The following is a 27987-nucleotide window of genomic DNA, read 5'->3' on the forward strand; positions in this document are numbered from 1 at the left end:
AATCTGGTTGGTGCCTTTTATTTTATCTTGAAGGTTTTAAACGCAACATGGCATTTTTGTGCAAGCAGGAAAGGCTTTGCGCTTGAATTTTAATTTGCTTTCAGCAGGAAAGATCTTGAGAAAAGATTGTTCATTGTGCGTACACCAATTAAAATAATTAAAAATGTCGCGCCGTAATCTATATTGTGTCTTGCATTCAGAAGTGACCCTCAAACGCTTGTGCAATTTATATGTGAATACCGAATTGAAATTTTTGGCTTGTGAAACTCAATAAGAGGCGGCACGGTGGTGTAGTGGTTAGCGCTGTCGCCTCACAGCAAGAAGGTCCGGGTTTGAGCCCCGTGGCCGGCGAGGGCCTTTCTGTGCGGAGTTTGCATGTTGTCCACGTGGGTTTCCTCCGGGTGCTCCGGTTTCCCCCACAGTCCAAAGACATGCAGGTTAGGTTAACTGGTGACTCTAAATTGAGCGTAGGTGTGAATGTGAGTGTGAATGGTTGTCTGTGTCTATGTGTCGGCCCTGTGATGACCTGGCGACTTGTCCAGGGTGTACCCCGCCTTTCGCCCGTAGTCAGCTGGGATAGGCTCCAGCTTGCCCGCGACCCTGTAGAACAGGATAAGGCGGCTACAGATAATAAGATGAGATGAGATGAAACTCAATAAGAAATATATATATTTTTTTCACCCTCTTCCCTCTGGATGTTGACACTAATTATCCATTGGTAATGATTTTACTTTTCCCACATAAGTGATAATCTACTTAAAGTCGATTGTCTTTTAAACAATACAAGCTATCTGCCTGACTGCTGATTTAGTTATCATGGTTATGCTAGGAGGATATAAGATGATCCACTTTGCAGCGTGGGAGTTTTACAGTACACCGTGGGTGTTTTATTGCTCTTCAGAGGGAAAGCACATTCCAGTTGTAAGGAGTTTGTGTTCCCAGTCCGTTTTTTTTTTCTCTCCACTGAGTTCTTGACAGATTTATCCGAACACACCGAGCATCACTGCTGAAATCATCACCGTCACACTGCTGTCTGAGGTAACTTTCTGAAAAGTGATCCTCGACAGTCTCGAGACGACTCACGCATGTGGATAAAGATTCATAGTCCATGTGTTGAGATTCTCGCCGTTTTAACCTGAGGGAATCTTTTGTGTTCTGTGTCGGTCTGCATTTGTAATTAGTGCCATTTGTTCTTGAGAACATTCTCGATCAGATCGACATTAGATCTGTTCCAACTCACGCAGGCCATGTGGTGGAATTTTAGCAAGAATGATAAAAGTGAAATTCATCCATGGTGTCTTTGGTGGGAAAAGAAAAGGTTACTTTCACGAGTTCTTAATAACACTTTTCTCAGTTTCCAAATGTGGCTGGGAACACATCTGTGAAAGTCAGTTGTGTTGGTTTTCTCTTCATGCATTTTTTTCTAATATTTGACTTTTCTGACTTCTTTTGCAGGCCTTTCCGTGCATATCGACAGGAATTTATGGTAAGCCCAGCTTATTTTGTATGTTTATGAATTTCTGGGTGGCTGGCAGTCGACAATAAGAGTGAGAGAGAAGGATTTACAAGAATATTTAAATTGTATTGGCTGGCTTTTTTCGTGGTATATCAGATATATTCCATTCAGCTAGCGTGATACTGAATGAGTCGAAGACGATTGTTCACATTCCACATTCGATGGAACAATTATAGATTTTACAAAAAGTTAAAGGAACAGTCCACCGTACTTCCATAATGAAATATGCTCTTATCTGAATTGAGACGAGCTGCTCCGTACCTGTCCGAGCTTTGCGCGACCTCCCAGTCAGTCAGACACAGTCAGACGCGCTGTCACTCCTGTTAGCAATGTAGCTAGGCTCAGTATGGCCAACGGTATTTTTTGGGGCTGTAGTTAGATGCGACCAAACTCTTCCGCGTTTTTCCTGTTTACATAGGTTTATATGACCAGTGACATGAAACAAGTTCAGTTACACAAATTGAAACGTGGCGATTTTCTATGCTATGGAAAGTGCGCACTATAATGACAGGCGTACTAACACCTTCTGCGCGCTTCGGCAGCGCATTGATACGGAGCTCAGATATCAATGTGCTGCCGAAGCGCGCAGAAGGTGTTAGTACGCCTGTCATTATAGTGCGGACTTTCCATAGGATAGAAAATCGCTACGTTTCAATTTGTGTAACTGAACTTGTTTCATGTCACTGGTCATATAAACCTATGTAAACAGGAAAAACGCGGAAGAGTTTGGTCGCATCTAACTACAGCCCCAAAAAATACCATTGGCCATGCTGAGCCTAGCTACATTGCTAACAGGAGTGACAGCGCGTTTGACTGCGTCTGACTGACTGGGAGGTCGCGCAAAGCTCGGAGAGGTACGGAGCAGCTCGTCTCAATTCAGATAAGAGCATATTTCATTATGGAAGTACGGTGGACTGTTCCTTTAAGAACAGGTGGTAACTTACCAATATTGAATGCTGATTCTGATCGAATGTAATTCAGTGTTCTGTCAATCCGATGCACTGTACAAAGTCAAAGTTCTAACACTAAAAATGGTACAAGTCCAAAAAGCCTGAACAACAACCCAACTTGTGTACAAGCGATATCCAGGTAGACAGTTCAAGTTCAGAGTTACTTTTGGTCGTAGTTAATTGTTACATTGCAGTTGTTCAAAACAAAAGGGCTTTGCTGAGTGAAGTCCACGAGTGAAGTGTCTCAGTCCGGTCCAGTCCATCCATGCCTTAGACTGTGGGACTTCCATGCCGGCTCCAGGACAGGAATTCAGTTCTGCCTTGCTGAAGGCCATTTCCTGAAGCAGCACTCCCACACCTGCTACAACTCCTCCCCCATCAGCCAGGGCTTTTTAAGAACTGCTTGGAGCTACTTCATTTGCCAGACTGTCTCTTGTAGACTTGCTTCACCTCACCTCACTACAGCTCATTGGTATTGTGTCTTCTCGATTCCCCCTGCCTGAATTTTTCCTTGTTATTTGTCAAGTTTTTCTGCCCAGTTTTTGTCCCTGTTTTTGCCTGCCTGTTCTTTTAAATTGTGTCCTTTGCTACCTCTGCCTGGATTTCCCTTGTCCCTGTGTTCATCATTTTTTGTGAAGATTTTTCTGTCCTGTTTTTTGCCCCTGACCGTGTCTACCTGCTCTGGTGTTTTGGACTTCCTGTCCTGTTTTTTGACTACCGACTTTTGCCTGAGCCCTACTGTACCTTTACCTGTCTACATCTACTTCATTAAAGAAGTTTTCTCTTTACACTGCCTGTTTTCTGAGTCTGCTCTTGGGTCCTCACTTCACCTCAGCTCGCCATTCCTGACATGAAGTCCTCTTGTACTGTAAAAGTTTCTGTCACTTTTCCTCACCTCCAAGTAGAACTTTGACAATATTTCCGCTATTGCTGTCTTTTCCAGTTTGTCGCTGTCCGTTGGTATGTTTTTCTCTTGTAAATATGCGTGAAGAATATCCACTGAAGTTTTGCTAGCCTTTTGGTTGTTCAGCATGTCTTTCTCTTTAAATCTTCCGCTTTTAATGAAGCAAACCTCACGGCCATTTTTCTGAGCAAACTGTCAGTCACGCGCTAGCGCAAGAGTTTTACATTTCCGACGTGTCCCTTTTCCAGTTTTTTGATATCCGTTGAAATGTTTTTCTCTTGTAAATATGCGTGAAGTACAGTATATCTAATTAAGTTTTGGTAACCTTTCGTGTGTTCAGCGTGTCTTTAATTTCAGTTTATTTATTTAGTGCTTAAACCGAGCGCTGAATTAACCCCGTCTTTGCTCTTTCCTGGCCGACAAAGAAATGATTATGCACATGTGCAACAGAAAAGTTTTGTCACTGGATTTTCGCGTGTGACGTTGTGTTGTCTTAACAACATGCAATATCATATCAATATTGCACGCTCATTCTCCATTGGGGGGGCGGCACGGTGGCGTAGTGGTTAGCGCTGTCGCCTCACAGCAAGAAGGTCCGGGTTCGAGCCCCGTGGCCGGCGAGGGCCTTTCTGTGTGGAGTTTGCATGTTCTCCCCGTGTCCGCGTGGGTTTCCTCCGGGTGCTCCGGTTTCTCCCACAGTCCAAAGACATGCAGCTGGTTAACTGGTGACTCTAAATTGACTGTAGGTGTGAATGTGAGTGTGAATGGTTGTCTGTGTCTATGTGTCAGCCCTGTGATGACCTGGCGACTTGTCCAGGGTGTACCCCGCCTTTCACCCGTAGTCAGCTGGGATAGGCTCCAGCTCGCCTGCGACCCTGTAGAACAGGATAAGCGGCTACAGATAATGAGATGAGATTCTCCATTGGGGAGAGCGGTGTAATGCATGGAAGATAAGCGATATGATAACAATATTGCATGCCATCAATAAACCCATTAGAAGGGAATAGAATACATGTTTTTATTCCATGGAAAAAGTGGCCTGTATGTATAACAGTTGTTGTTGTTGTTGTTGTTGTTGTTATTATTATACATGTACATTCGATGAAACAAACCTGGCGGCCATGTTTATTTACAAGTTGTCACAGTCGCTCGCTAGCGTGGAAGTTTTACATGTAATACCTATCTTAAGGCATTTTCAGTTCACTGCGACAGTTCACTGCGACAGTTTACTGCGGGCGCCGCCGGCAAACAAAGAAATTGTTCTGTGCATGCGCAGCAGAAATCTTTCTCATTGTATAGTCGCATCAGCTCCGATTTGTGACGTCATGTTGTCTTGACAACCGTGCAGTATCGTAAACCATGTTCAACGCTTATTCTTCATTGGATGGAGTGACGTAATACACATAGGATAAGCAATATGATAACATGAATGAATGAAACCTGCTAGAAGGGAATAGAACACATGTTTTTAGTCCATCAAAAAAGTGTGCTGTCGAGTATATTATCAAAATGTTACCCCGATATACCGTACTCCCAGGAGCGATTGCAGGTCCAGACTTGAGGCTTTTCTTACTATTGTCTTTTCATGTCTCTCCTTTTAGCTTTACTGTCATTACTAACTGGGAACTTAATTTTCAAAGTAAGGAGTCTTTGTGTTGAGTTATTCAGCACACTGAGTAATCGAGAGGTTCTATAGGTCATGGAGAAGGGGTTCAGTTCATTGTACCCTGAATCATCCCTGTCTTAAACAAAAACATGAACATCGATAGTTGGATTTAATATACTGTATAATGAGCGGCCAGGAGCAAACTGATACATAACATTTAACAAAAATACTTAGCTGTTATGAGATTTTATTTTATTTATTTACTTATTTATTTATTTTTCCGCTGCAGCTTTAGAAGCTCTTTGTTTGCCTGGCTGATGAAAGCTTTTTGCCTTATTTCTCTGGGGGAAAAAAAAAAAAAAAAATATATATATATATATATATATATATATATATATATATATATATATATATCCTGGCCTTAATTTTGTACTGTTATTACTGAAATACACTGTTATCTGAACTGAAATGTGCTTCTCCTTTTGATGAACTGAAATCAAATCAACCTCTGCAGGAATTCTGCACACCTGGCAAAATTTACCGTGCTCTACTTAAACCTGCTATTGGGAGGCAGGAAAAAAAAATCACCCTTTCGCGCAATCCTCGCTCAAATGCGTCAGTTTTGTACAGAACGCAATGCAGCGTAATTCCATCCAAAAACTTTAATCACCCATGTTTACCCTGTGGAACTTAAAATAGATTAAAATCTCAAGAAATAATTGTACTAAAACATAAAAACCTAAGTTTTGCTCTCAGCAGTTTTATATTTTTATAGTAAGTCGATTGAGGAAATCGCACATCTCATAGCAAAGCTCTCAGTTCTGTTATTTGGCACAACCTGAGGCAGGAGTAAATCGTTGATGTGCTCAGACATTAGCAATATATAAGCTGACTGATGAAATCAAATAAGACCTGATCTCAGACTGTACAAGTGGAGAGAAAAGAAAACCTAATAAGAACAAAAGGAAAGCTAATCAAATCACCAAGTCAGCTCTAAAGTGGAGTGTTGGAGCGATCTACCTCAAAAAGCGCTTATCGGAGCAAGACTACAAAATACAGGCACCTCATCAGCAGCACAAAGTGCTGAAAAGTGACAGAATCAAGGAGTGCGGATATGCTGGGCATTGTGTCAATATGCACTGTTATGGAGAGTCACTGTAAACACACACTATGAGGGGAAAATGAAAGCGTATCATTTAACATGCCAAGAATCCAATTTCTGTCCATTCGTGCATGCCGTTTTGTGAACTAATATCATGGAACAGCCAATACAAATATGAAACGCGCCACTGCAGGCTTGCAAAGCAAATTTGAGGAAAAGGATGATGGTGATGAAAAATCAGGTTTTTGCCCAAACTGACTTTTTCTCAATATAACAAATTTTGACATCTCAATTTTAAGAAACCAAGAACCATATAATCCATTACAGAACATGGAAAGAATATGGGACAACCATGACCATCCACAGGCGTGTTGGAGACAAAGGTCTCTGGTCTGTTGAGACCAGAATTGAAGTATGTTTGGAGGAAGCCCAGCACTTCTCTTCACATCACCGTGAAGCATAGTAGTGGGAACATCATGCTGAGAGTTACCCTTGGCACTTTGGTTGGCCTTTTTTTTTTTGGTAACCCACCCAAATCCCAATTTCACTTTGCAATCATTATGATACCAGCTGTTAACCCCTTCAGTGCCCTTGGATGAGTCACGTACGTCATGAAATCTTTTACCGCTGTGCCTTATGATGTACCCTAGTTGCCCCCTAAAAATGAAAAGTTCCTCCGATCATGATGCATTTTTGTTTTTATGTTCCTTTTGGTAAGAAAACACGCTGGGTGAAATATTTTGACAAAATTCAAAAGTTTAATGGTGGCACCAGGAGCTCAAAGTTATGGAAAAAGCTGCTATTTTATGACTTTTATGACAAAATTTCGATCACTTTTCATGAAACATTATGGCACCTTATAGAGTATACCAAATATCTTAGATACTGTAGACAGTATGTCTAGAATGTCTAAAAATATTTGGAGGTTTATTTTAGGGTGTCACTGGCATTATCTATCAATGTTCTAACCCTGGTTTTAAGCTTGCCGCCTATGCATATGCTAGCCCCTATTAAAGTTATAATGATGCTGGATTACCTGTTTTCAAGACAACTGAAGATACAAGTGAAATGTTAAGAAGCAAATTCTCAATGTCTATTTCCTATATGGCCGTCTCAGATTTGGAACCATTACTCTGTCTTTTGCTACAACTTGCACAATATTCTGGAATCTTTCTTCTATTGTGGCAGAACCAACTTTCTCATGGGCTAGTTTAACCCCATGCTCTGCCACATCATTTGTCACAATGAAGTTTGTGAGTGTTGCCTTTATCCTCTGGTAAGATGCCAAGCCATCCCATTGTGACACTGGTGTTGAGAGCAGATGATCATCAAATATATCACATTGATGCTTCTCAATCCCTTGCAAAGGTTCTTAACATGATCTCTGGGTCACAAGAAATCAATAAATGGAGTCCAACATTGTGATTCAAACCTTACACGAAAACATAAAATAAGTGTTTTTTGGCAAAAAATGAACCTCATGGTGCCACCATTAGACTTCTGAATATGGTCAAAAAATTTTACAGGATGTCTTTATTGGTGAAAAGGAACACCCAAACAAAAATGCATCAGATTTTATGAAAGCAAGGGCAACTGATGCACCCTAACGTACACTACCATCATAAACGCCTCCTTTTATGTACCTTACATGGCACATTACTTTTACTTCACAGTGGCACATATGAATTACAGTCAATGCCTAAAACGTTCTTCCATCATAAGGCACAGTGGTAAAAGATTTCATGACGTACGTGACTCATCCAAGGGCATTGAAGGGGTAAAAATGGCCATGATGCTCCTGCGCTGTGGTCAGTTCAGAAGCGATATGAAGCATATTTCAATTTAGGAGAGTTTGTAGTTTTCAGAACTTTAGACCATAAAAAAAAAAAAAATTGCAAAATTTAACCATGTGGATGGTTTTACCAACCCACCGCACATATGTAATTAGAATGCTCCATACATACCAGAGGGGATATAAGGCCCAAACATATCAGCGTTTCAAATCTCATCTCATCTCATTATCTGTAGCCGCTTTATCCTGTTCTACAGGGCCGCAGGCAAGCTGGAGCCTATCCCAGCTGACTACGGGCGAAAGGCGGGGTACACCCTGGACAAGTCGCCAGGTCACCACAGGGCTGACACATAGACACAGACAACCATTCACACTCACATTCACACCTACAGTCAATTTAGAGTCACCAGTTAACCTAACCTGCATGTCTTTGGACTGTGGGGGAAACCGGAACACCCGGAGGAAACCCACGCGGACACGGGGAGAACATGCAAACTCCGCACAGAAAGGCCCTCGCCGGCCACGGGGCTCAAACCCGGACTTTCTTGCTGTGAGGCGACAGCGCTAACCACCGTGCCGCCCAGCGTTTCAAATGTTATATTTAATTGCTTTCATTATTTAATTTATTTCATAATTATTCTCTTCTAATCCGGCCTCATTTTCTATCAAATTTGCTTCTGAAATGAAAGGGTTCCTCTCCTGTAAACATTAAATTCGAATTATCCAATGAGATTGTTTTGTTTGTTGTCTCTAGGCTGAGAAGAGTTTCGAGCTGGCTCACTCATTGGTTCAGACTTCATTGCTGGGATAGAAGGCCATGGCAGTGTATGTTCATGTAGGAAGTGACAGATGAATTAACCAATCAGATATTGATTTATAGTGGGTGGGACCAAAAACGTATCGCCCTAGGCCTGCTCGAAGGCCAACGTGAGCTTAACTGCGAATCAGCACAGCAGTGAAGTCACCTTCCAGCCGGTGTAGCGTTCACCAGTAGGGTTAGTGGTCAAGACAGTGCTATCGAGAGCAAGTAGCACAGGCTAACGACCGAGAAACTAAGATTTCTGTCTCCAGACTCTTCTTCCACGCACACTCGCAACAGTATTTTTCACTCAGGCTTCAGTATTCATTTCCCTCTGTAATGTACTTAAAATCAGCATCAACAACGACTACGCACAACGGCGTGACCTGTCAGCCTGCCACTAATCCCTTGCAAAATCCTTCGCCCTGTTGCTTTTTTTCATGTGTCTGGCTAAATTTTGGCTGAGCTCAAGTCCCAGCTCTAATAGTAACGGTTCACCACTGATGCATGCTGCTTAGTATTTTGAGAATACTTGAAATTTTGTTCCACAGGCAAGTCTTAGGTAGCCTGCTGAGTAAATATGTCCGTTATCTCCTGTATAAAACACTACAGAGGAGCTCAGAATTAATATTCTGATTGCCTTGATGAGCAAAATAAAGTGTATTTAGGTGTATGGGCATGTAAGACTCCCTACGTGTGGGTGGAGCACTGAGGACGGCAGGACAGAGATCAGGTTTGGAAACAGGCTTTATTGCCACACTTTTCAGTGAACAATGTTTATGGGGACTAGACAAACACACACACACAGCCAGCGTCTAGTCCGGAGCCTCCCTTCTGCTCTCACTCTCCCTCCTTAAATAGGGCGCGGTCACTGGGAAGACACACACAAACACAGGTTAATTGTTCTCAGGTGTCGTGATTCTGCCACTTACCTTCCCTGACTCCGCCCTCCTGTCACCGACCGGCGCTTGACCACGCCCCCGCTGCCACATACCCCCACCGCCCGACTCAGGCCGGGCGGCCGTCCGGCCTGCAGCCGACTCCCCCCCCCCCCTTGACGGGAGAGGAAGTCCGCCACGACCATCTGCGCCCCCGGCCTGTGGACCACCTTGAAATTAAAGGGTTGGAGCGCCAGATACCAACGGGTGATCCGCGCGTTGGCATCTTTCATGCGGTGGAGCCACTGGAGGGGCGCGTGGTCCGAACAGAGGGTGAAAGAGCGCCCCAGCAGGTAGTACCGGAGGGCGAGGACCGCCCATTTGATCGCCAGGCACTCCTTTTCAATCGTGCTGTAGCGCCCCTCACGCACTGACAGCTTCCGGCTGATGTATAAGACCGGGCGATCCTCCCCCTCCACCTGCTGGGACAAAACGGCCCCCAGCCCTCTGTCCGACGCATCCGTCTGTAACATAAAAGGGAGAGAGAAGTCAGGGGAGTGTAAAAGTGGCCCCCCACACAGTGCAGCCTTTACCTCCGAGAAAGCCCGCTGGCACTGCTCCGTCCACTGGACCGGATCTGGCGCCCCCTTTTTAGTGAGGTCAGTCAGCGGGCTGGTGACGTCCGAATAATTAGGTATAAACCTACGATAGTAGCCAGCCAGCCCCAGGAACTGTCTCACCCCCTTTTTGGTCTTGGGCCTCGGGCAGGCCGCAATCGCTGCTGTCTTATTAATTTGGGGACGCACCTGCCCGTTGCCCAAGTGGAAGCCCAGATACCGTACTTCCACCCGCCCAATCGCACACTTCTTTGGGTTGGCAGTGAGCCCCGCCCGCCTCAGCGACCTAAGGACGGCCCTCAGGTGTTGCAGGTGCCGCTGCCAGTCGTTACTATAAACGATAATGTCGTCCAGGTAGGCGGCCGCATAGGTGGCGTGGGGCCGGAGGACCCGGTCCATCAGCCGCTGAAACGTAGCGGGCGCCCCAAACAGCCCAAACGGAAGTGTGACGAACTGGTGTAAGCCAAACGGTGTGGAAAAGGCCGTTTTCTCCCGGGATAATGGAGTCAAGGGGATCTGCCAATATCCCTTCGTTAAATCCAGTGTCGAGTAGAAGCGAGCCGTGCCTAGTCGATCGAGCAGCTCATCAATACGAGGCATTGGGTACGCGTCAAATTTAGACACCGCGTTGACTTTTCTATAGTCCACACAGAACCGGACCGAGCCGTCGGCCTTGGGAACCAAGACCACCGGGCTGCTCCAGTCGCTGTGGGACTCCTCGACGATGCCCATTTCGAGCATGGCCTGAAGTTCTTCCCGAACCACCTTTTTTTTGTGTTCGGGTAGTCTATAAGGGCGGCTACGCACTACCACCCCCGGGGGTGTCTCTATGTGGTGTTCTATGAGGTTAGTGCGACCGGGCAGGGGCGAGAACACATCCGAAAACTCGGCCTGCAACTGGGCGACCTCCGTGAGCTGGGTCGGGGAGAGGTGGTCTCCACAGGGGACCGGAGAGGTACGTGATGCCAAACTCCCTTTTTGAACCTCCGGCCCCAGCTCCGCCTTCTCCGGAACTACCGACACCAATGCCACGGGGACCTCCTCGTTCCAGAGTTTGAGCAGATTGAGGTGGTAAATCTGTAGCGCCCCACCCCTGTCTGTTCGCCTCACCTCATAGTCGACGTCCCCGACTCGCCGTGTGACCTCAAAGGGTCCTTGCCACTTGGCGATTAATTTGGAGCTCGACGTGGGCAAGAGTACGAGTACTTTATCTCCCGGTGTGAACTCTCTAAGGCGCGTACCCTTGTTGTACAGGCGGGCTTGCCGTTCCTGGGCCTGCCGCAAATTCTCCTGAGTTAGGTGGGTGAGCGTGTGGAGTTTTGCGCGCAGGTCCATAACGTACTGAATTTCATTCTTACTTTGTGAAGGTCCCTCCTCCCAATTTTCCCGCAGCACGTCCAGGATGCCGCGCGGCTTACGCCCATATAATAATTCGAACGGGGAGAACCCCGTGGAGGCTTGAGGGACCTCTCGCACTGAGAACAGCAAGGGTTCGAGCCACTTATCCCAATTACGTGTGTCCTCACTTACGAATTTCTTAATGATATTTTTGAGGGTGCGGTTGAACCGTTCTACTAAACCGTCCGTTTGTGGGTGATATACACTGGTGCGGATCGGCTTAATCCCCAGTAACCCATACAGTTCGCGTAGTGTTCGTGACATAAACGTAGTGCCTTGATCAGTCAGAATCTCTTTCGGGATTCCAACTCGGGAGATGACGCGGAAGAGTGCCTCTGCAATACTGCGTGCTGAGATATTGCGCAGAGGCACTGCTTCCGGGTATCGCGTTGCATAGTCCACTAGAACTAATATAAAGCGGTACCCTCGTGCTGACCGATCTAATGGCCCGACGAGATCCATCCCAATTCTTTCAAACGGGGTCTCGATTAACGGTAGAGGGCGCAATGGCGCTTTTGGAATGGCCGCTGGATTTACTAACTGGCATTCGCGGCATGCCGTACACCACCTACGGACATCGCCGCGAATCCCCGGCCAATAGAATCGGGCCATTATTCGGGCTAGTGTTTTATCCTGCCCTAAGTGTCCAGCCATGGGATTAAAGTGAGCCGCCTGGAATACCAATTCCCGGCGGCTCTTTGGAATCAAAAGCTGCGTGACTCGCTCTTTAGTTTGAGTGTCCTGCGTCACTCGGTATAATCTATCCTTCATAATCGCGAAGTAGGGGAAGGACGGGGTGGCGTTCGGCTGGAGCGGTTGACCATCGATTACTCTCACTTGGTCAAACGCATGCCGCAGAGTCTCGTCTCGCGACTGCTCTAATGGGAAATCCGCGAGGGAATCCCCAATAGAGAGAGGAGGAGCCGGCGGCTCCTCACTCTGACGCGGAGATGACGTAGACGGCTCTGTGACAGCTGCTCCCGCCAAAGCGACACCGGGACCTCCCCCTGTCAAATGGCAGGACCCACTCTCGACTAGGCGTGTCATTAAACCCCGAAATCCCGGCCAATCAGTCCCCAAAATTAACGAGTGGGTAAGGCGAGGATTAACCGCCGCCTTCACTATAAATTTTTCCCCTCTGAAAATAATGTGGACCGACACCAAAGGGTAGCTGTGAACATCCCCGTGCACACACAACACCTTCACCCCCTGTGCTCCCCCCAATGCCTCGTTTTGAACCAGGCTTTGGCGAATTGAGGTCTGATTACAACCAGAATCCACCAACGCCTGATATGTAGCCCCTTGGATACTCACCGGTATGCGATACGCTCCGGCCCGATCGAGGGCGGCCTCTGGCGCGTCGGGGATCCGAACCACCGCGCCCACTTCCATTGCTGTGCACTGCTCATGAAGGTGGCCCGGCTCCCCGCAGCGCCAGCAAACCGGCCCGGGCTTTCCCTCTGCACCGGTGATCTGGGGCTCACTCACCTGAGATGGGGGAGAGACAGACACAGAAGGGAGACACGGGAGGGCACCGCGGGTGCGGCGGGCCGGCAGGGGTGGAGCCGGCCCCCGCCTCCGCGGTGGGGGAATGGGGCGAGGACGGGACACAGGAGGAGAGGGAGAGAGAGAGAGAGAAGAGGAGAGAAGAGACGATGCCATCTGCTGTCCTGCCGCCGGGACAGCCGCCAGATGATCCTCCGCCAGCTCGACTGCCTGATCCAGCGACGCCGGGCGGTGGCACTGGACCCACTCCGCGGTTCCGGCTGGTAAGCGGGCGACGAACTGTTCCAGTACCACCTGGTCGACGATTCCCTCGGCGTCGCGATTGTTGGCCCTCAGCCACCGCCAGCAGGCGTCCCGGAGCTGCTGGCCGAACGCGAACGGCCGGCCGACTTCCTCCAGTCGCAGCGCGCGGAAGCGCTGGCGCTGTTGCTCCGGTGTGCGCCCCACGCGCTGGAGGACGGCCCGGCGGAGGTCCGCGTAGGCCAGCCGGCGGTCGGCGGGGAGCTGTAGCGCGGCCAGCTGCGCCTCTCCCGTGAGCAGGGGGAGGAGGCGCGCCGCGCACTGCTCGATCGGCCACCCCGAGGCTTCGGCGACCTGTTCGAACAACGTGATGAACGCCTCGGGGTCGTCCTGCAGGCCCATCTTGGTGACAATGAGGGGAGACGGGCCCGCGGCCGGAGCGCTGGTGGACCCCGCCGACACGAGAAGATGCCGGAACGCCTCGCGATCTTCCTGCTGGGCCAGCACCAGGGCTTCGAAGCGCTGCTCCTGCTCCTTTCGGAGCGTGACGAGTGCCTGGTGCTGGCTTTGCTGAGCCGTGGCGAGGGCGTGGACCAGATCGGCGAACGGGGAGGATTCCATGGGGCTGCTGGTTTGGTGCTCCACGTCCCGGGTTTCGGCACCACTGTAAGACTCCCTACGTGTGGGTGGAGCACTGAGGACGGCAGGACAGAGATCAGGTTTGGAAACAGGCTTTATTGCCACACTTTTCAGTGAACAATGTTTATGGGGACTAGACAAACACACACACACAGCCAGCGTCTAGTCCGGAGCCTCCCTTCTGCTCTCACTCTCCCTCCTTAAATAGGGCGCGGTCACTGGGAAGACACACACAAACACAGGTTAATTGTTCTCAGGTGTCGTGATTCTGCCACTTACCTTCCCTGACTCCGCCCTCCTGTCACCGACCGGCGCTTGACCACGCCCCCGCTGCCACAGGGCATTATCTCTTCTCATCATTACCGTCTTAAGTCAGCTCTTATGGCTCCACTAGTGCTACCTTAATCTTGACTGTGTGTGTGTGTGTGTGTGTGTGTGTGAGGAAGAGAGTAAGTGTATATCTGTGATGGGATTGAAGAGCACATTTAATTCAGTTCACACAGCTGCAGAAGCACCAGCGAGCTCTTGAGTTCAAAACATGCCTGCCACTGTGCCACATTAAATGGCCTGCTCGATAAATAAACACGCTTATCTCCAGCCTCGGCTTGCTCCCTGCATACACTCATTAATTGTGATGATAGTTGGAGAGAGCGAGTGCGCCGAGAAAACCAACAGCAAAAGGAAAAAAAAAAGCTCAGAGAGAGCAGGATGATCAAAGGCCTAATAACCTGGAATGTGTCCCTCTGGCACGCTTCCTCTCTAATCCTGATTCGTCTTTCCTCAGTCATCACTGGCTCTGTAGCATACAAGGGGCTATGGAAAGATGAAAAGTCCTTCTCGTATTCAAAGCGGGCAGTCAGGCGATTATTAGCAGGGAAATTTCATGGCAATTTTCTGTTGCGGATACGGATAACTGAGTAATCCAACCCCAAACTCATAGGTAACCACTGAATATCCAATTCCATGCTATCGTCTCGTGAGTCTTTTTTTTTTTTTAGTCAAATACAGTATTTTCTCTTCGGCAAACTAACACCTGGGTTGCTGAATGAACAAAATAAATAACACTGGCAACATCAGGAATTGAGCAAAGAAATGCAGTTCACTTCCCCCAGGTAGAGTAACCATTAGTAGGAGCACTACGCGTAAATAAATAAATAAAAGCACTTGAAACAAATTTCTTAACTCAACAAATGGCCAGTAGTTTTCTTCCCTCTCTCTATCTTTTCCCTTTGCTGATGTTATCTCATATTTACATTTTTCCCTGCACGATATCAGTTTAGGATGAGTCTTAATGGGGAACTGAAGGCAAATTTTTCTCATCTCATCTCATTATCTCTAGCCGCTTTATCCTTCTACAGGGTCGCAGGCAAGCTGGAGCCTATCCCAGCTGACTACGGGCGAAAGGCGGGGTACACCCTGGACAAGTCGCCAGGTCATCACAGGGCTGACACATAGACACAGACAACCATTCACACTCACATTCACACCTAGGGTCAATTTAGAGTCACCAGTTAACCTAACCTGCATGTCTTTGGACTGTGGGGGAAACCGGAGCACCCGGAGGAAACTCACGCGGACACGGGGAGAACATGCAAACTCCGCACAGAAAGGCCCTCGCCGGCCCCGGGGCTCGAACCCAGGACCTTCTTGCTGTGAGGCGACAGCGCTAACCACTACACCACCGTGCCGCCCTAGGCAAATTTTTTACCATCAAAATTCCATTTATCTCATTTTATTAAATATCGGAATGCATTTTTGATCGCTATTTTGTCGGTGCTAGAGCAAGTTATGAGTGTTTGAAATACGCTCTGTAATATATCAGTCCATATGTCAAAGCAACGGCCGTAAACGAGATTCGTTGAGACCTGTGTGAGACATCGTAGGACGGAAGTAAAGCGTACAGCGGAAATCAAAGTGACCAACATCTGCCAACGTTGTCAAAAGACGTGCGCGCCCTCTTTCGAATGCTGACGTGATCAAGCCGGAAGTTTTGTTTGTTTTGATAGCAATCAGGAAAGTTTGAAAAAAGTAGTCAGTAATCGTCATTTAAACTCGTTTTTGTGCAAGATTTCGTTTGGAAAACAGTTTTCAAAATGGCGGCACTGACACCTGGCTGACACTTCACGTTTCGAAGTCTCGCACAAGTCTCGTGAAGATCGCGCGGATAAGCGACGCCTGCCGTGGACCAAACGAACTAAATTCAACACGGCTAAAAACCGAATAGGCCGATAAGTATCATATTTAATTGCAATTAGTTGCCAATACGAGTCATGATATAAGGTTACTAAAACCGAAAATGTAATTGAATAACACGTTAATTAAGAAATAAAGCAAGTTTAAAAATGACTTCAGTTCTCCTTTAAATGGCTTCCAGTTTATTACACACAATATAGCACAGTGAGATTGTAGATTTTACATCATGAACGTGGTTTTTCAGTCGCATCTCAATCACCACCTTTCAATGCAAACGCTTGCCTTTCAACACCCAAAGCATGAAGGGGATAGAAAATGCAGACTGGAGAAGCAGATCACGTTTCTGTTTCTTTTTGTTAATTGTATTAGGATCGAACATAAAAACAGTAGATTTCAAAAAGAAAAAATATGTACTGTATATGATATGGTAAACGCTGAATTGTATACAATTTCTGCATTATTTCCTCTCTACAAGCGCTCATCTCTGAATATATCCCATAGTCCTCAATTAAATGATATTCATCCTTGAAAGAAATGGAGTGCCTGTTTATATTTTCATTTTATTTTAACCCCACCTACACTCAATAATCTTTTTTATTTTTTATTCTTTCTGTTGTGCACCTCACTGTGTCTTCTGCTTTATCGGAGCTGAATGTCTGTGACAAATGACAGTGACGTGCCATGCGTGCAATGAGAAATAAGCTAGCAGCAGTCTTTTTATTTATTTTTAACTGATTTGATTCAGTCATTGTGTCCAGAGGAAGTTCAGTTGTATGTCATGTTTTACGAATAGACTTGCGTGCGTGCATGCGTAAATGCACGCACGCAACATATGCTGTACATGCATATTACTAGTGTGTGCAAGTTTTGTGTTATATGTAATAACACAAAACTGATAACTCCGTCCCTTCTACTTTGGCAATTGCTGAATACAACAAGTTTTCAGCGTTCAGCTTCGGTATGAGGAGTGGGAGCCAGCAGCCATAAACGGCACCCTCTCTTTCTCTTCCCTCATCGAGAGAGAGAGAGAGAGATGTCCCTGGTGACGGATGAGTCGGGGCCTGGGAGAAAAATGACGCCTCATTCGCCACTGGCAGTCCAATCCTTCAGTCCAGCCCATTAGCAGAGGTAGACTTTCCCTTGGCTTAGCTTTCAGGAGAGGTACCACCTATAAACAAACTAGGCTGGACGATATGATATGGATTATTAAGTATACCGTGTGAAAGCCATCCATCACAGCCCCATGACCTGGGTTCAAATGGATTATTCCTTTCTGAGGTGGGAGACGTCTCTCAGTGTCTTACAAGATCAGTATTGATAGTCGGGTGGGAGTCGAAGCACAGATACAGCTAGGAGTCGTTTTGTCTTTCACTTCCTCCCTCTTTCCCCAGCACACAGTCACTCCATCTCCCATTCTCTCTCTTTCCTAATCCGGTTAGGTGCTCGAACCCAAAATGATCTCAGGTGTGCTCGTGTAATATAGTGGTGCTTGAAAGTTTGTGAACCCTTTAGAATTTTCTATATTTCTCCATAAAGATGACCTAAAGCATCATGAGATTTTCACACAAGTCCTAAAAGTAGATAAAGAGAACCCAGTTAAACAAATGAGACAAAAATATTATACTTGGTCATTTATTTATTGAGGGAAATGATCCAATATTACATATCTGTGAGTGGCAAAAGTATGTGAACCTCTAGGATTAGCAGTTAATTTGAAGGTGAAATTAGAGTCAGGTGTTTTCAATCAATGGGATGACAGTCAGGTGTGAGTGGGCACCCTGCTTTATTTAAAGAACAGGGATCTATTAAAGTCTGATCTTCACAACACATGTTTGTGGAAGTGTATCATGGCACGAACAAAGGAGATTTCTGAGGACCTCAGAAAAAGCGTTGTTGATGCTCATCAGGCTGGAAAAGGTTACAAAACCATCTCTAAAGAGTTTGGACTCCACCAATCCACAGTCAGACAGACTGTGTACAAATGGAGGAAATTCAAGACAGTTGTTACCCTCCCCAGGAGTGGTCGACCAACAAAGATCACTCCAAGAGCAAGGCGTGTAATAGTCGGCGAGGTCACAAAGGACCCCAGGGTAACTTTTAAGCAACTGAAGGCCTCTCTCACATTGGCTAATGTTAATGTTCATGAGTCCACCATCAGGAGAACACTGAACAACAATGGTGCACATGGCAGGGTTGCAAGGAGAAAAGCCACTGCTGTCCAAAAAGAACATTGCTGCTCGTCTGCAGTTTGCTAAAGATCACATGGACAAGCCAGAAGGCTATTGGAAAAATGTTCTGTGGACGGATGAGACCAAAATAGAACTTTTTGGTTTAAATGAGAAATGTTATGTTTGGAGAAAGGAAAACACTGCATTCCAGCATAAGAACCTTATCCCATCTGTGAAACATGCTGGTGGTAGTATCATAGTTTGTGTTTTGCTGCATCTGGGCCAGGACGGCTTGCCATCATTGATGGAACAATGAATTCTGAACGATACCAGTGAATTCTAAAGGAAAATGTCAGGACATCTGTCCATGAACTGAATCTCAAGAGAAGGTGGGTCATGCAGCAAGACAACGACCCTAAGCACACAAGTCGTTCTACTAAAGAATGGTTAAAGAAGAATAAAGTTAATGTTTTGGAATGGCCAAGTCAAAGTCCTGACCTTAATCCAAACGAAATGTTGTGGAAGGACCTGAAGTGAGCAGTTCATGTGAGGAAACCCACCAACATCCCAGAGTTGAAGCTGTTCTGTACGGAGGAATGGGCTAAAATTCCTCCAAGCCGGTGTGCAGGACTGATCAACAGTTACCGGAAACGTTTAGTTGCAGTTATTGCTGCACAAGGGGGTCACACCAGATACTGACAGCAAAGGTTCACATACTTTTGCCACTCACAGATATGTAATATTGGATCATTTTCCTCAATAAATAAATGACCAAGTATAATATTTTTGTCTCATTTGTTTAACTGGGTTCTCTTTATCTACTTTTAGGACTTGTGTGAAAATCTGATGATGTTTTAGGTCATATTCTGGGTGTGATTTGCCGGGGGGATGGGGGGGATCATCCCCCCCTCTGGTTTTTATCTCTGCTGAAAAAAAATCCTCGGGGACAACCCCGTCAATAAAACAAACAAACCCAAAAAAAAGTTGACATGACGGGCATGTTGTGACACAGTTTCTATGGTCTACATTGCACTCACTTTCAAAATGACCCAAAGTGGCAGCTTTGATGTTCACAAACGTCCCCAGCAAATAGATAAATTGTAGATAACAATATCTTTGCGTTCTCATAGAACGCAAAGATATTTTTATTATCTACAATGTATCAATGTAGGGCGGCACGGTGGTGTAGTGGTTAGTGCTGTCGCTTCACAGCAAGAAGGTCCTGGGTTCGAGCCCCGTGGCCGGCGAGGGCCTTTCTGTGCGGAGTTTGCATGTTCTCCCCATGTCCGCGTGGGTTTCCTCCGGGTGCTCCGGTTTCCCCCACAGTCCAAAGACATGCAGGTTAGGTTAACTGGTGACTCTAAATTGACCGTAGGTGTGAATGTGAGTGTGAATGGTTGTCTATGTGTCAGCCCTGTGATGACCTGGCGACTTGTCCAGGGTGTACCCCGCCTTTCGCCCGTAGTCAGCTGGGATAGGCTCCAGCTTGCCTGCGACCCTGTAGAAGGATAAAGCGGCTAGAGAGATAATGAGATGAGATGAGTATCAATGTATCTGCAGGGATGCAAACAGCGCACCTTTTGGCGGATGCCGACTTTTTCACGGCCGATTTTTTTTTTAGGGGGGGCATTGGAGTGTCTGATTATAATTTCAAAGTAAATTCTGTATTAAAATTACTAAATAAGCAAATCCGTTACAGTCCATGAAACAGGAAGTATAAGGATGAGAAAAAAAACAGTTTAAATCGAAAAGCTACGCACAATGTGAACTGCGCCATCAGAGCAAACTGTTCATTTAGTATTCTTTTAGTGATTATTGAGTCACTGTCCATTTAATCCGGAGGGAGAGAAACATCACAGCAACGCGACAAGCAATGCGAACTTTGTTGTGTTAGTGTTCGTGTATTTAGTCAGAGAGATAGGAAGATGAATTTACTATCTCTGGTTTAGTGTTCGTTTTCATTTAGTGTTATTCATTTGATATCATCGGATGTTATTGAGCTGTTAGCCTATTGTTACCTTAATTTTGTGATGTTTCATGATTTAAAAAAAAAAAAAACCCTTCTGGTTTTTTGACAAATCGCACCCTGGTCATATTTATGCAGAAATATAGAAAATTCCAAAGGGTTCACAAACTTTCAAGCACCACTGTAGCTCATTTTCAAGTCATGGTTAAATGCGTCAGGATTAGGGGTGAAGTGAGCATTTCTTACTATTTCCATCTTGACCAACTTTGTATGAAACTAGTGGAATGGGATACAATACCAGTCAAAAGTTTGGATACCCTGACTCATTCATAGGTTTCTTTGTGTTTTGAAGATATTAAAACTATTAAATAACATCTGGAACATGTTTGGAATTATGTGGTCAACAAAAAAAAGTGTTAAAAACCAAAATGTTTCATATTTTAAATTCTTCAAAGTAGCTGGTGTTTACCTTGATGACGCTTTGCACACTATTAGCATTATCTTAACCAGCTTCATGAGGTCATCACCTGGAACGCTTTTCAATTAACAGATGTGCTTCGTCAAAAGTTAATTAGTGCACTAGTTTCTTACCTTCTTCAGTAAATAGTCAATAATAACAATTCAGTACGAGGGGACTTCAAAAAGTTCTTGGCCTCACCCAGAAACCGTCACAAGAGAAAGATTGTTCTTGCATTATTTTTCCACATCGTCTCCTTTAACTTCAGTGCACTTGGTCCACTGATATTCAGTCTTCACTATCCCGTCATGGAAGGTGGTCACATCTTGAGCCTCCAGATTCTCCTCAACAGCATGGATGACTTCATCACTTTTCAGTTTGGGAAACAGAGATAAGTCAGACGGTGCCAGGTCGGGTGAGTGAAGTGCATGGGGCAACAGTGAAAAGCCACATTTGGCTGTTTCTGCCCCTGCTACGTGTTCTGTATGGACGGGCGCATTGTCCTGGAGCAGCAGCACTCCAGCTCGAGGCGTTCCTCTCCTTTTTTTTCTTTGATTGCTTCTTTCATTTGAGTTTTTGTGGACAGTGATGGAAGACTTTAGTATACAGTTACGCCCCAAAATGGGAGTTACGCCCCTTGTGTGAGGCCGAGAACTTTCTGAAGTACCTTCGTAAATAGCCTTATTCCACAACTGTAGTAAACCATATTATGTCAACTAAGCAAAGAGAAACGACAGTCCTCCTTTCTTTCTCTTACTTAGGACCAGATGTTCTGTGCACTAAAATCTGGAAAAATCTCAGGATTAAAGAGGAAATGCAAGTTCATTAACAAAGATAATGTGATAATAAATGAAGATATTAAGACCTTGATAGCTTTGTACAGATATTCTGTTTTTCTTGTGGATGACTTTTGGCTGTAACATTTGGAAAATAATTTTATTGATTTTCCTCTTAAACTCTGTCTGTGCTGAGTGTTCAGGTCATACAAAAGCCGATTCAGTACGTCGTACAAACTACAATGAAAACTTCGTTTGCCACTGCCATCTCTCTCTCTCTCTCTCTCTTGCACGCTTTCTCTCTCCTCCATGCTATTTATTCATCCCTCATGTTGACAGTGACGTCGTTGTTGACATTGAGGCTTTAGCCCCTGTCTCTGTGTAAGGGAGATAGGAAGCAGTAAGCCAGGAATCTCTCGTGTGTATGTCCATATACACTGCGCTGGGATGAGCTGTGCTCGTGCTGGTGTTGGTGATCCACCACTGGCTCCGTCACTGTAAGGGATTAGGAGCAGAGCCCTTTTAAGGGGCTTTATCTCTCCACAATGACTCCTCACTGGCTACGTACTCAGTGAGTTTTAGGGAATGGAGGGAAAGGACAGACGCTGTGAAGCGAGATTATGGCCGTTTTTAGGACAGAATCCGACAAATACATTTGAGTTTTAGGTTGAAGTTAGTGTCAATATAAAGTACAGTGGGGCAAAAAAGTATTTAGTCAGCCACCAATTGTGCAAGTTCTCCCACTTAAAAAGATGAGAGGCCTGTAATTTTCATCATAGGTACACTTCAACTATGAGAGACAGAATGGGGGGAAAGAATCCAGGAAATCACATTGTAGGATTTTTAATGAATGAATTGGTAAATTCCTCGGTAAAATAAGTATTTGGTCACCTACAAACAAGCAAGATTTCTGGCTCTCACAGACCTGTAACAACTTCTTTAAGAGGCTCCGCCGTCCTCCACTCGTTACCTGTATTAATGGCACCTGTTTGAACTCGTTATCAGTATAAAAGACACCTGTCCACAACCTCAAACAGTCACACTCCAAACTCCACTATGGCCAAGACCAAAGAGCTGTCAAAGGACACCAGAAACAAAATTGTAGACCTGCACCAGGCTGGGAAGACTGAATCTGCAATAGGTAAGCAGCTTGGTGTGAAGAAATCAACTGTGGGAGCAATTATTAGAAAATGGAAGACATACGGTACAAGACCACTGATAATCTCCCTCGATCTGGGGCTCCACGCAAGATCTCACCCCGTGGGGTCAAAATGATCACAAGAACGGTGAGCAAAAATCCCAGAACCACACATGGGGACCTAGTGAATGACCTGCAGAGAGCTGGGACCAAAGTAACAAAGGCTCCCATCAGTAACACACTACGCCGCCAGGGACTCAAATCCTGCAGTGCCAGACGTGTCCCCCTGCTTAAGCCAGTACATGTCCAGGCCCATCTGAAGTTTGCTAGAGAGCATTTGGATGATCCAGAAGAGGATTGGGAGAATGTCATATGGTCAGATGAAACCAAAATAGAACTTTTTGGTAAAAAACTCAACTTGTCATGTTTGGAGGAGAAAGAATGCTGAGTCGCATCCAAAGAACACCATACCTACTGTGAAGCATGGGGGTGGAAACATCATGCTTTGGGGCTGTTTTTCTGCAAAGGGACCAGGACGACTGATCCGTGTAAGGGAAAGAATGAATGGGGCCATGTATCGTGAGATTTTGAGTGAAAACCTCCTTCCATCAGCAAGGGCATTGAAGATGAAACGTGGCTGGGTCTTTCAGCATGACAATGATCCCAAACACACCGCCCGGGCAACGAAGGAGTGGCTTCGTAAGAAGCATTTCAAGGTCCTGGAGTGGCCTAGCCAGTCTCCAGATCTCAACCCCATAGAAAATCTTTGGAGGGAGTTGAAAGTCCGTGTTGCCCAGCGACAGCCCCAAAACATCACTGCTCTAGAGGAGATCTGCATGGAGGAATGGGCCAAAATACCAGCAACAGTGTGTGAAAACCTTGTGAAGACTTACAGAAAACGTTTGACCTCTGTCATTGCCAACAAAGGGTATATAACAAAGTATTGAGATGAACTTTTGTTATTGACCAAATACTTATTTTCCACCATAATTTGCAAATAAATTCTTTAAAAATCACAGTGTGATTTTCTGGATTTTTTTTTCTCATTTTGTCTCTCATAGTTGAGGTATACCTATGATGAAAATTACAGGCCTCTCATCTTTTTAAGTGGGAGAACTTGTGCAATTGGTGACTGACTAAATACTTTTTTGCCCCACTATATTTACAAAGACTCTGAGCAGCGAGGGTGTGTTAGGTAGTGCACTGATAATCTGATCATTATCTGATTTTTGCAGATATCAGATTATTCAAGTGCTCGTGTCAACATGTTAATATACAATTATAATAAGTATAATAGAAAAATAAATTCGGAAAGACCAAGACTTTTTTTTTTTTAAACAACACCTAATCAGGTTAGTCCATGCATATATCTTAGACAATCATGTATTATACACCTGCTCTGGTGCATAAACTGGACTGGATAGGAGAGAGAAAAAAAAGTTAATTTCTTGAATTCGGATCTAAAACGCAGCTTGAAGAAGGACACCGTTGTGTGCCGTCTTCATGCAGAAAACCTCATAGCGGATTTCATGAAATTTATATGAAATATAATGAACACTGGTAATGTATAATTCAGTTTATTGTGAAAGTCAAGTCATTGTAAGGAAATTTAAAACTTTCAGAAAGGTTTCAGCAGTTAAGAAGAGCAAAAAGAAACAAGAAAATAAACATGACTCAGCTAATCTGTTGGAAATATGACTACTACGACTAGTAGTAATAATAATAATCCTTTATTTATCACACGTACACTCATGCACAGTGAAATTCCTCCTCTGCATTTAACCCATCTGAAGCAGTGAACACATGCATGCACACACACGCATACCCAGAGCAGTGGGCAGCCACACTACCGTTCAAAAGTTTGGGGTCACCCAGACAATTTTGTGTTTTCTATGAAAAGTCACACTTTTATTTACCACCATAAGTTGTAAAATGAATAGAAAATATAGTCAAGACATTTTTCTGGCCATTTTGAGCATTTAATCGACCCCACAAATGTGATGCTCCAGAAACTCAATCTGCTCAAAGGAAGGTCAGTTTTATAGCTTCTCTAAAGAGCTCAACTGTTTTCAGCTGTGCTAACATGATTGTACAAGGGTTTTCTAATCATCCATTAGCCTTCTGAGGCAATGAGCAAACACATTGTACCATTAGAACACTGGAGTGAGAGTTGCTGGAAATGGGCCTCTATACACCTATGGAGATATTGCACCAAAAACCAGACATTTGCAGCTAGAATAGTCATTTACCACATTAGCAATGTATAGAGTGGATTTCTGATTAGTTTAAAGTGATCTTCATTGAAAAGAACAGTGCTTTTCTTTCAAAAATAAGGACATTTCAAAGTGACCCCAAACTTTTGAACGGTAGTGTATGCTACAGCGCCCAGGGAGCAGTTGGGGGTTCGGTGCCTTGCTCAGGGGCACTTCAGCCATGATGCAGAGGGAGGGGAACATGCTGTTCATTCACTCAACATTTTTTTTCTGCCGGTCCTGGGAATCGAACCGGTGACCCTTTGGGCCCAAGGCTGCTTCTCGAACCTTCAGGCATAACCATGGCTGCCGCAATAAGCTCATCTCATCTCATTATCTGTAGCCGCTTTATCCTGTTCTACAGGGCCGCAGGCAAGCTGGAGCCTATCCCAGCTGACTACGGGCGAAAGGCGGGGTACACCCTGGACAAGTCGCCAGGTCATCACAGGGCTGACACATAGACACAGACAACCATTCACACTCACAGTCAATTTAGAGTCACCAGTTAACCTAACCTGCATGTCTTTGGACTGTGGGGGAAACCGGAGCACCCGGAGGAAACCCACGCGGACACGGGGAGAACATGCGAACTCCACACAGAAAGGCCCTCGCCGGCCCCGGGGCTTGAACCCGGACCTTCTTGCTGTGAGGCAACAGCGCTAACCACTACACCACCGTGCCACCCGCCACAATAAGCTGATGGATTAAAAAAACAACACTGTTGCTACATCCTTCATTGAAAATCTAACTACAGGCTTCACTACTTGTAGCGATGCTACTCAACATTGTGACTGTTGGAGACACGGAGACCAGAGTTTCTTATTCTCACATTATTAAAGTGCATGTAAATAGATTCTTTGATTTATTCCCATTTTCCCCTCTTCTTTAAGTAGGGTCTGAGTTTATACTAATCAGTTTCCCTTATGCAAGCTTATATCCCCTTATATCCCAGTGCTGTTGAATTATCCAATCGGATTGGTCAGAAGATGTTGGTTATCTATAGCAGCAGCTTGAACATGAGCTCTGGCTGTTTATATTAATGCTATTAATGGGAACAGGTCATTCACAGAGACTTCTATAGTGGGCATGGCACATAGTCTGAGGCTGATATTGGATTACAAATGCTTTGTTATTTATCAAAGAATAATGTGTAGTTGATATGGAAAGAGACATTTATTTCATATTTATGCAAGTTGCAACAGTGTCGGTACACTTTCTTGGGAATATGACTTGAAATACAAAGTAATATTCTATCCATGTTCACTGGATATGAGCAATCATACAGTCTGATTGGCTACTCTACTACTAGACTATCAGCTCGTATACCGTGAGTAGAGAAAAACAAAATGGTGGAGCGTGTTGCCGAACCAACCGAGGACAAAATAAAACCCAAACAATACAAAAAAGCAACAAAATATGGAATAAAAGTATTTGATGGTAAGAACAGAAGGGGTGTTCACACGGCAACTTTTACTCCGGTGTAGCACCGGGGCTGCCCCGGTAGAGCGTTCACACGGTACAAAGTTATACCGGTGTAGCCCCTGAAAGCTGCTTAAACCGGTGCAAATCTAACCCTGCTCGGGAGGTGGTTTAAGAAATTTACTCCGGAGTAAATGCTAGTTTGCGGGGCAGCACCGATATAAAATGGGACGTCTGAACGCTACAGGGGTAGACTCGCTACGCGTGAGGAGAGTTGATTACATAAGGGTATTGCATAATTTGCATCCTGGTATTTTGCGCTTCCAAAATGGCGAATATCAACAACAACAGAACTGCGTGTCTTCCAGTGTTGCCAGATTGTCAGTTTTAAGTGCATTTTGGTGGATTTGAACATATTTTGGGATGGAAAAAGTCAGCAATATCTGGCAACACTGGTGTCTTCATCCACGTTGTTTTCCCGGCGCTTGATGATGCCATGACAACCGGGAAAAGGAAGTACATTTTCACGCATGCGCATATTTCATTTCCGCATTATTACTATCGGAAATGATAGTAATAATGATAGGAAATGATGATAATAATAAAAGGAAATGATATCAAAACTTTATTACTATCAAAGGAAATGATAGTAATAAAGTTTTTGCTACTATAACACGGTCGCAGAAACTGCCGTGTGACCGCAAGTGGGGCTGCACCGGTGCTAACACGCTTCTCTCTAGTAAGCAGGGTTGTGACGTGTGAACGCTCCACAAAATTTACACCGGTGTAAGATATATCGCAACAAAATACATCGGTGCAGCATCGATGCAAATATGTGCCGTGTGAACAGGGCTATATATCGGGTGGGCAGAAAAAAGTGATACCCCTGTTTAATCAAGAATAACTCAAAAACTAGGCTATGCATACAAACTAAATTTGGTACATGTCATGAGCAGCTAGTTTTAGTCAAGTGGTGAAATTTTCAGCCAAAAATATTCATTAATGCAGGAATAATGAGGAAATACAAAATTCAAGTAAAAAAATGCAATGCCAGACGTTCTTATTGTGTCATCCAGTGCATCTACCAGTGCGTCTGCTGCCTGATGATGTAACGTCTGCGCGTGGCAGTCCCTATAACCTAAACATTCTGAACAGCCTGGTTTTGGAGCATTTGATTTTGTAAAGCCCTTGACTGAAGTCATGGTTTTGAGTGAAGAAGATAAAGCTGTTGTTAAGGCCTGTGTGGAAGAGAAAGGCTGGGGTGCTAAGCGGCTAATAAAGGAAACAGTGGAGCATTGCTACTCTTAACAGGTGGATTAAAAGAATTCAAGAAACTGGTTCCACAGATAGGAAGCCAGGCAGTGGACGACCTCGAACAGCTACAACTGATGATGACAAGGCCCGAGTTGAGGAGTTCATTGCATCCCAGGAGGACCACCCAGGGTCACATAAATCTCAAAGACAAATTGGGCATGATTTGAACATCAGTCGTACTTCTGTTAGAGCCATTACCAAGGAACTTCATTTGAAACCATTCAAGAGAATCAGGGTTTCAAGACGTGATACTAACGTGAAACAGAAGCGAAAGACTCGCAGCCGGAATTTAAACGACAGGTATTCAGCCAAGGATGTAAGACAGATGGTGTTTACGGATGAAAAGGATTTTACGTA

General features: G+C 45.1%; 1 protein-coding gene across 1 annotated transcript in view; it reads left to right on the top strand.

The window, feature by feature from the left end:
* The window catches only part of macrod2 (mono-ADP ribosylhydrolase 2), a 1287170-nt gene that overhangs the window by 941386 nt on the left and 317797 nt on the right, over positions 1–27987 (top strand). The window contains exon 7 of the mRNA XM_060925481.1: positions 1456–1486. Coding sequence (XP_060781464.1) covers positions 1456–1486 — 31 coding nt within the window. The remainder of the gene's footprint in view (positions 1–1455; positions 1487–27987) is intronic.

This window comes from Neoarius graeffei, chromosome 7 (assembly GCF_027579695.1).
Source record: "Neoarius graeffei isolate fNeoGra1 chromosome 7, fNeoGra1.pri, whole genome shotgun sequence".
NCBI classification, from domain to species: Eukaryota; Metazoa; Chordata; class Actinopteri; order Siluriformes; family Ariidae; genus Neoarius; species Neoarius graeffei.